This window comes from Peromyscus leucopus, chromosome 9 (assembly GCF_004664715.2).
Source record: "Peromyscus leucopus breed LL Stock chromosome 9, UCI_PerLeu_2.1, whole genome shotgun sequence".
Classification (NCBI taxonomy): domain Eukaryota; kingdom Metazoa; phylum Chordata; class Mammalia; order Rodentia; family Cricetidae; genus Peromyscus; species Peromyscus leucopus.
In genome coordinates this window covers 67,613,577-67,623,338 of record NC_051070.1, presented here as the reverse complement: position 1 = coordinate 67,623,338, position 9,762 = coordinate 67,613,577, and the positions used below count along the sequence as shown (strand labels likewise).

The window sequence follows — 9,762 nt, the reverse complement described above, 5'->3', positions numbered from 1 at the left end:
CTGTCTATTGGAAAAAGTGGGGTATTTATGTACTGATGTTAATGTGTCTTTAATTCTAGTATCTTTTCTGTTTGTTTGTTTGTTTTTATAAAATTGAGCACCACTGAGTTTGGTGTGTTTATGTTTAGGATAGTAGTGTCTTTTTTGCTAACTGCTCTCCTGATTAGAATGAAGTGTCTCTTTAGCTCTCCTGATTAGTTTTAAATTATACCTATTTTGCCAGGTATTAGGATAGTGAAGGCTGCTTCCTTCTTGGTGCCATTTGAGTGGAGTACTTTTGTCCATCAATTTCCTCTAAGATAGTGCCTGTCTTTAAAGCTAAGATGTGTTTCTTGTAGGCAGCACATAGATGGATTGTGTTTCTTTATTCATTCAGTCAGTCTGTGCGTTTTGACTGGAAAATTTAGTCAATTTAGACTTAAAGTTATTATTGAAATGTGTGTTAGTTCTGGTCATTGTGTTGTTGATTTTTGGTGTTGTTGTTCTGGGGGTATATTATGTCTAGAGGTTGGAAATGGCTTGGGTGGAATGAAGTCAGGTGGACCGAGGGGCCTGGGATGTTGTGTTCCCTGGTCCAAGCTAGTAGTGTGTGGGTAAATATGTCTAAGTAGAAAGGTAGGATAAGATTTGGAAGAGTCCTGTTGCTTGGCTAACAGTTAAGGAGTACACTGGGCCAAGACTAGAGCTCTTCTTCAATGAGTACAAGGAAGGCCATACTAGGCTGGTGTATTGGTTGTGGGACTCAGGCTAAACCTTGTAGATTGTGGGAAAGGTATGCATGAGGAAGTCATGGTTATTCACTAGGCTAGACTATGGTAAAGCATGTAGCAAGTCTGGGCATGGAGTGTGGTTGTGGAGGTGGAGCAAAGGGTCCTGTGGCTGGATGCAGGTAGGACATGTCCTGGTGGATACCTAGAACGTGGCTGCAGTGCAGGAGGAGGTGGTGGGAATAGCCCAGGGCATATATGAAAGACCCTGCTGAAGTATAGAGGTTTGCTAATACATGGCAAAGGTGGCCAGGCTATGCCAGGGCTGTGGGACCCACATTAGATCTGGCAGGTTGTGGAAGAATAAGGTAGCAATAGGGGTTACTCACCAGGCTATACCCTGGAGGAGGATGTGGGAAATCTGAGTATGGAGTGGGGTGGTCAAGGCTGCTCTGCCTTGACTTCTTATTGGCCCAAAGGATAATTGCTAGCTATCTTCTTACTGTACTGAAACATTATTTGTTTTAAAGTGAGGCTTAAACTGTTGCTATAATAGGAAGTTACCACCCAACAGGTCTGTCTTACAGATACTTCCTAGCTGAATGACTGAAACAAAACTGTGGTTAAATAAAACTGAATGGAATCTCAATCCTCACATTGTTAAAGCTATTGTAAATATGTCAACATAAACATGGAGAAAATAGTACAATAAATACTTGTATATCCTTCCTCTAGATGCAAAACAATCAGGGTTTACCCTGTTCTCCTTATGACAGATTAAGCTGAGTGTAGTGATGAATATCTTTAATCTCATCACTTAGGAGGAAGGAGGATCAGGAATTTGAGGCAAGCATGAACTATATGGAACCTTGTCCCCAAAACAGACAAAAATGTTAGTTTAGATATTTTTGTGCCTTGAAATGAATTTCAAGTCAGATATTAGGATGGCTTTGGAAGGGGTTGGGGGCAGTTCAGTGGCTGAGCACTTACTTCGCATATGGTTCAATCATAGAATTGAAAAAAAAGATGATATAAGAAAAGTATGATCTTGTTTTATTGAGACACATCCCATCTCTTCTTGTGACCCATCCTCCACGAGTCATCTCTAATCAAAGGCCCACAAACTCTTGCCTCAAGGGCTGGGAAGGTGAGGAAGGACCTGTGCACTCTGCATCAGGCACAGAGAGATGGAGGCTGAAGAGGGTCTGCTGTGTGTGTGCTTTGGTAATTGCAACTCGCAGATAAAAAGTGTCCGCGCCATGCCCCACTTCCATCATATATGACAAGTGAATATAAGGCCCACACCACAGAGGAGACTAAATGGGACAGTGATGGGATTTCTCCCTACAGCTTATGATCCACTTCACTCACTCCCAGGAGAGCCCACACCCACAGGTATGTATGTATCCAGCCAGACAATGCTCAGCTCCTTTGCTGGTCCAGATCTCTCCCTCACTCTTATACTATGGCCTTAATTTTATTCTGGCATCTTCAAACTTGGATGCCTCATGGGCAACTCAAACTCTGAGGTCCAAAACTTTGATTTAACTTTCCCAGACCACTTCTAAGTGACCTTGGAAGCTTATAGAATTTTTATTCAAATAAAATTCATTCCATAAAATTAACCATTAACAATTTTATTTACTTTTGTTTTGTGAAATGGGGTCTCCCAAAACCTAGGCTGGCCTCCAACTTTCTATATATCTGAGAATAACGGTAAGCACCTAATTCTCCTGCTTCCAACACCCGAGGTGCTGGATTACAGGCATGTTCTACAATGTCTGGGTGACATTAGCCATAATCCTGCCACATCCTTGCATTTCATTGGACAGCTCCAGGGATTGATCTGACTGGGGTAGCAAGGGAATGAAAAATCACACACACACACACACACACACACACACACTCCTGGATTGGGTAGTCTATCTCTGATGGAGAAGCCTTAGCTCCCTGGAAGCTCAGAGTGTTTATTATACACAGTTGGCAGGGAGCAGGTTATTACACACAGGCCTAGAGTCTCTCAGTTGGTGTTCCCTGTGTCCTATAGAATGTCTAGCATTCTCGTCTGTGAGGCAGGAACCTGAAGGGCCATCTCGCCTTGGAAAGTTCAGTGGTCACCTTCCTATGGGTCCTGCATGTCCAGTCGATACAACATTTTGTCACATAGTCCAGGCAAGAACAGTTTCTTGCCCAAATGGCTATTTTTGCCAAAAGAAGTGTCTTCAGTGCCCATCATCTTCCTTGAAGTGATTGATGCTTCCAGGAGCAGACATGTCTTATTGTCCAGAAAAGTCTAAGTTTTAAAACATTTTAAATGCCATATTCTGTAGGTTTTGAAGTGTTTGGAGATCACCTATCTAATTGAAATATATCTATGTATATCTAGAAAACATAACTAACATGACTGTAAGTTTGACTATCATCGAAGACTAATTATTAATCTGTATTTCTTAATTATACATTACAATTTCAAATGAGCTGCACAAACATAATAACTTAAACAAGAGTAAAAAAATATATATAGTATAACAAAATTACCTTTAAATAGATATTTGACTGTCTGTTTTCAATTTCCTTACAATTATACCTATAACTGGAATCTCTGCTTCATATGGTAATTTTATGTTTAACTTGTTGGGTAAATGCCAAATTGTCTTCCCCCAGAATTCCCTCATTTTACAAATTGTCTTTTGTAACACACAGACACACACAGACACACACAGACACACAGACACACACACACATTTGGTTTCATTGATATCATAATATACAGAGGTTCTGTTTTGACTTCTGCAAAAATTTGATATTTCCCTTAATTAGCACATGTTTTCAAAGTTACTCTAGTAGGTGTGAAATGACATTTCACTGTGGTTTCACTTTGCCTTCCCCAGTGACTAGTGATGAGTGTTTTTCCAGGTCCAGCTGGCCATCTTCATCCATCTGGAGAAGTCTTTATTCACCTGTTTGTCTATCTGCATCCTCTAACTTTGAGTTGGAATGTGGCCTTGGGACTGGGGAGGTGGTGTAAAGAGTTTGCTGTCAAGGGGCTGGAGCCTGGTGTGTGGAGCAGTTGTGGAGATGCACGAGAAGGGACATTTCTCTTCCACAGCCACTTCCTTGCTGTCTCTTTTCAAGTGACTAGTTATAAAGAAAGTGAGTCATAGCACTTGTGAAAGTTTTGACTTGGTTAAGAGCACAGTAATCCAAATTGCTATCTGCCAAGGTAAATATATATGTACATATACACAGCCATTCTTGACTCTTCCAGCTCAGTATCGGCCAGGTTGACAGTTACGTTTGGACCATGTATCGGGATCGTTTCTCCTCATGATGAACTAACTCCCACTTTTTCCAAGTTTAATATGCACTGCCACTGGAGTAGCCTGTAAAAAAAAATGTCATCTGCTCCCAGAACTTCTGGTTTATTCATTGGGATTCCTGTCCAGAAATCTGTATTGTTAATATGCCCCTGGATGACTCTGATGCGGGCCATCCTTGGAATCTTGGAGAATAACCAATTCAGTTTATTGAAATCTGTTCTATTATAGAAAACACATCAGCTACTTGAGTGAAATTGTATGAAAGTTCTGTAGGTAGATATTCATGATGACTTGCACACAATAACGTTCTAAGGACATTGCAGGGAAGCAGGACACATCTGGGTCCATTGCAAACTTTCTGCCTCTCCTGTAGAGAGAGCAAACTACAATAGGAAGGTCTCAGTTGGGTTGTCACAACATGGTTTCCTGGTGTCATATTGCAGTGAGCCTAGGTTGTGCTGGGGACTCTCCTTGGCACTAAATTGGCAGGGTTAAATGAAACATTTTTTAGTGTTTTTTTTGTTTTTTTTTGTTTTTTTTTTTTTTTTTTTGAGACAAAGAGTCTTTCTGTAGCCATGGCTGGCTGAGAACTCTGCCTGACTCTGCCTCCCAATGCTGGATTTAAGCATGATTAATCCATGCCTTGCATCTTGGGTTTTTTGTTTTGTTTTGTTTTGTTTTTGTTTTTGTTTTGTTTTTTTTTTTGAGCAATTTGAGTCCAACACAGGGAGACTTTTATTTAACAAGTCCACACATTCTGATTAGTGTCTAAGGTCAAGTACTCCCTAACAATAAGAAGCTCAGTTAGTCTTAGGAACTTTATGGATGCAGCATAACCACAAATATGTAAATATTAAAGATACTTCTTCACACCATTTTTCTCTTTTTTTCCACTTTCCTTGATTCCTGTTTAATTCTGTTTCTGAATTATGCTTTTGAATATGTGTATCTCTTATGATTCTGTATCGGTTACCTTTAAAATAAATATAGTGAAGCTGTCTTGGTTGTGTTCTTCTCTATCTGCCTCCCTCTCCCCTGGGTAAAAATGATGCTTCTCTGAAGAGTTTCCCAGTAGAAGCTAATACACTATTGTCATTTCCAAGCCTGATACACTTCAGTGCTCACTGATGGAAAGGTGGAGATTTCTAGTTCTTTTGCCCTTGTGGATGTCAAAGACAGACACAGGCCATGGGACCCTCATGGCCTCCTACCCTAGAGTCCAGCAGGGATTGAGATGGACATGCTCAGAGGGGCTCCTGCTGCGAGAGACCCTGCTGCTGTGGATGCTGAGCACACAGGAGGAACTGAGCTGACTGGGATGAGCTTCCCTAGGCATGGACATGTGGGAGGTGGGGTACAGGGTTCTGGAGAGAGATGCTGGGAGCCCTGGCTTCCATGGACCCTCTGTGATCCCACTTCTAGCCTGGACCTTTGAGAGGCACCTCCCTGCCAGGGTCTAAGCTGGGCTGGCACGACAGGGCTGAGCCCCTAAGGTGAAGAACCACACATGGCTTGGGTTACAGGAGGTTATAAGAGGTCGGAATGTGCTCAAATCTGCATGGTTATAAAGCACAGAAGTTGTTAGACTCATCTGAGCAGCCATGATGAAGAAGGACATAGAGCCAGGAGGGTGGACCAAGGTCGGCCCTGGTTCCAGAAGAGGATAGGGAAACTAATTCCAGATGTGGAACTGCCCTTACCAAAATATCTGTCTCCTTAATGGTGAAGCTGTGAGACAGAGATCCTGTTTCCAGGAAGGCCCATCTACAGTGACCTGGGCTCTGTCGCCCATGTCTCCAGGACCAGTGGTTCTTTCCCTCTCCTTTCTTCCATGTGACACAGAGGAGGAAAAGTTCACCCTGAGCCCCAGGACAGGAGACCCCCAGCTCAGCTTTAGTCTGTCAGAAGGGCAGGCACTGCAGAGTGGGACCAGTGAAAATGAGCTGGCAATGGCTGTGCCTGAGCTTTGGGGGAGGTGAGTGTATGGTGTCGGGTGAGCAGAGAGCAGAAGTGTGTCATTGGCCTGCCAAGACAGAGTTGGTCCCTGTGATAGGAAACCAAAACTCCAATTGATAAAAGAGAACTTTATTGAGTTGTGGCTTCTGTTCCCGGACAATCCTGGACTCAGCTGTAGGGAAGATGCTGAGTCAGAGAGGAGTCTGGTTTGCTCTGGAGTTAGCTGCGTTTCATCATTTGCTTTATCCAGGATAAGAAATTTGAGACTCTGGTGAAGACACTTGGTGCTGAACCATCCCCATGTCCATAGGCGACTAGGCCGGCAAACACTTTGTTACAGAGGAGAGGCCCTCCAGAATCCCCCTGTGAATGGAGAGGGGGCACAGGAAACTGAGCTGTTGTTCACCCTAGTCCCAAACTCCTTCTCAGAGAAGTGTGGCTTGTGTGCTCTGCTTGTGGGAGATCAGAGAGCAGGCCTGGGTGTCCCTGGGCTTCCTGCTCTGATTGTGGACAGGGTTACTGCTTCACCTCCCTCCTGAGCCCAGCCTCTGCCCTTTCTCCAGGTCTGTGATCCACTGTCTATGAAAGTGTGTGGGACCCTCACGTCCAGGCCACTATTTAAGAACATGGGGACAGGTGAGGTGGTCTGATGTGAGCATGGAGGACCAGACCATGGACAAAAGTGAGTGGGTGTCCACTCTGTGGAGACACCTGCTTGTATTAATGACACAGACAGGGAGCACACCTTTCTAAAGCCTGGACCTGGATGTCAGGAGGACTGTGTAAATCCTGCTTTATACCAGCTGCCTTCACTGAGGTTCCTTGTCAGCTCAGGAGGCCTTAGTTAGTTATTGGTTACTCCTGTTCTCAAGGATTCCTCTTGATGTTGGGTCTCTAGATTCCAGATAGCCTTACCCATCCCACAGATCCCAGAGAGTATGATAATCCTACTTACCACGAAGGAAGCTCGCTTGATCTTTGGGTCCCCCACACATATCTGATTGGCTTTGTGGTAAAAACGTGGATAGTGGGACTCACACAACTGATCCTTCTGTACTGTCAGCTCCACCTCTTGTAGTGTGTTTGATAATTCATCCTCCGGGCCTATCCTTCCCCAACCAGCCACAGAGCACACATCCCCAGGGTTCACATAGACCTTGCGCCTGGGCAGGTTGAGGGGCCTCACAGCTTTAGTCCTCTTGGCCTTCTTCTCCAGCTGTTGGGGAAGAGGCAGGAGAGACCAGCTCAGCCAGGAGCCTGCTGGCCTGGGACACCTTGAAAACTAGGTGGCAGGGAGGGAAGGGATGGGATGAGAATAGGAGGGGTGATTCCTGGACCATGCAGAGAGTAGCAGGTCTCACCTTTAAGAGCATGATGTCATTGAGTTTTTTCTGTTTATTATAGGCAGGGTGTGGGATCATTCTTGCCACAGGGATGATCTGCTGGGTCTTCTCTTGTTCTTTGATGTTGTGGGCCCCCAAGGTAACATTTATTTTGCTGTGCAGAGAGCAGAGTGTAGATAAGAGATATTGAATCAGAGAGGATCCAGCCCAGGAGGTGTGAAGGGCTGGTCATGGTGGAACCCTAGCTGAGGAAAACTGAAGGGAAAAAAATGACTGTGCCTCTTCATTCTTAGCCATAAAAAGGATAGAATTCTGGAGCACCAGTACCTGCACCACAATGCCCAGATTCCTTATGCTATGAAAGCACATTGTATTGTTTGGTTTGTGTTTCAATGCTAACTCTGATCTACATGTGCTCCATTCCTTAGCCGTTACTCTGATGCCAGCCTGGTTCTCACTCATGAGACTTGATGGGCCCTCTCTCCTCCCAAGCTCCTTAGGAAGAAGGCAGGGTCTCCATGGAATGTTCCCAGGAGGATATGGACTCTTTCTTGCTCCTCACCTCCCTTGACAGTGAGCAGCAGTCAGCACAAAATCCTCTCTTATGAGGCAGCCACCACATCTTCGAGTAATAGCTCCATCAGTGATCTCAAGACAAGCCATGTAGGGTCGAGAGTGGGGCTTGGCCTCATGTCCCCCGATGATCTCCCCTGAAAAAAAGCCAACCTTTTTTCATGCACCTGCTGTCCAATGGAGGGGCTTTGTGTAATGGCTCCAGACTTGCTAGGCATTTGGGAGCCAGGGAGGCCTGGAGTAAGGAGCAGGCTGAGATGAGATCCCTCAAGATCTCCCGTTCAAAAAGAAGAGGAATGTATGTCTTGGTCTAGCAATCTTTCTTCCACAAAGTTGGAGGCATGCCTAAGTCTCTGGGCAAGGAAATGCTAAGAACTCATCATGTCTGTCCCCAGACTTTTGTTCTCAGAGACTTTCTAACTGACTCCCCCCCCCCCACCTCCGCACCTCTCCTCCCATTAGTCCTGAGATGCCTGGGACAGTGCTGCTTTCTAAGGCCCAAGGCTTCAGTTTACAATTTGTGACATCCTATTTATACTAGTTGCCCAGTAAAGGTCCCTGGCTTCGTGAGTAATGACTCCTCATTCATTCCTAGATGCAGCTGCTGGCATTCTAGAAAGCAGAGAAATTAGGTCTTGCCTGGTGGTTCATCCTTGAACACTGGAAGCACCAGAAGCCTGGGAAGCAGAGTTGCAGGAAAGGACCTGGTGGCTTGGGATCAGCAAAAGCACTTATTCTGAGGACAGCATTTCCACCTATTCTGGGATCCAGGTTTCTTGGATGAGTACTTGGTGAGGGGGGTGACTGTATCATCATAGATTCAGAAGCCAGATGCATTCTGCCTGCTCCAGGAGAACATAGTGTTCTCTGCTTTGCAGGTTTCCTTCCCTTTACCATGGACTTCTAGGAAAACCCATTTTCCAGATGACAAGTATGGCTCAGGAAGGGGCTGGTACTCAAAGGCTCTTCCTGAGAAAGGCCTCTGTCCTCTGACCTCTCGTAACAGAAGGGTTAGGCCACCAAGGGAGCTGTTGCTCACTCACCTTCCTGTGTCCTGGGGGGCAGAGAGAAGGCCAGCAGGAGCAGGAGGAGCTTCATCCTCTCTGGGAGACCCAGTAGGTCCCAGCACCTGGGGCTTTGTCCTTGCTCTCCTGTAACCTCTAGGAGATGAAGGAGGTGGAGTGAGCTCGGCGACCTCTTGCCCCATCTCTTTTTATGATGCTCCATCACAGAAGGCTTTCTGTGAAAGTTCCCACCCCTGCTGCCTCTGCCTGGTGATGTCTTCTGAATGTTTGTGTGAGAATCATGAAGTAACCACAGCAGGACCCACAGCTAATGACTCAGAGCCACCAGGTACAGCCCATGGCGGGAACACAAGGGTACTGGGTGGGGTTTGAGGGGTATGGTATCAGAGTCCCAGAAACCCAAGTTCCCAGTGGTGGAAGATCAGTTATCTCAATGCCACAGTCCTGAGTCCAAAACGACAGATGTGCATTGAGGCTCATCTCTTGTACTAGAACCAAGTGTGAGCTAACCACCTAGTTGGGGTAAACCAGGGGCATCCATGACCAGAGTACAGTTTGGGGAAGACAATGGTAGAGTAATAGACAAGGCAGTAACAGACAGGCCTTGCAAACACTATTCAACCTATTTAGCAACAGAGCTTCAAAAGTTCCATGTGACAAAGACCTTTCCTATGAAACACTTACATGTGACATTTATTGACATGAAATAAGAGATTGCTGCAGGCTGAGAACTGAACCCCTGACTGACCAAAGCCTGAGTCATTCCTGCTTCTTCAGAAAAGCTCACAGTTGTCCCACTGTGAACTAAAGTTGGGAAAGGTCTAGTTTCCTGAAGGAC

General features: G+C 45.3%; 1 protein-coding gene across 1 annotated transcript; it reads right to left on the bottom strand.

Moving 5' to 3' along the window:
• Positions 1–6,096: 6,096 nt before the first annotated feature.
• On the bottom strand, positions 6,097–9,120 carry LOC114683786 (granzyme B-like). Its single transcript, XM_028858119.2, has 5 exons — positions 8,943–9,120; positions 7,889–8,036; positions 7,345–7,480; positions 6,939–7,199; positions 6,097–6,346 (listed from the first exon to the last, which is right to left on the bottom strand). Exons 1-5 carry the CDS (start codon positions 8,995–8,997, stop codon positions 6,203–6,205), a joined length of 744 nt encoding a protein of 247 aa, XP_028713952.1. The 5' UTR covers positions 8,998–9,120; the 3' UTR covers positions 6,097–6,202.
• Between the last annotated feature and the right edge of the window lie 642 nt (positions 9,121–9,762).

Bases quoted from the DNA above. Each gene is read 5' to 3' on its own strand.
- LOC114683786 (XM_028858119.2), bottom strand. From the start codon at position 8,997: ATGAAGCTCCTCCTGCTCCTGCTGGCCTTCTCTCTGCCCCCCAGGACA. The intron at 8,037-8,942 runs GTGAGTGAGCAA...GCTTTTTTTCAG, and splicing joins GCCCCCCAGGACACAGGAAG to GGGAGATCATCGGGGGACAT. The intron at 6,347-6,938 runs GTAAGTAGGATT...CTCCATTCACAG, and splicing joins TCAAGCGAGCTTCCTTCGTG to GGGGATTCTGGAGGGCCTCT.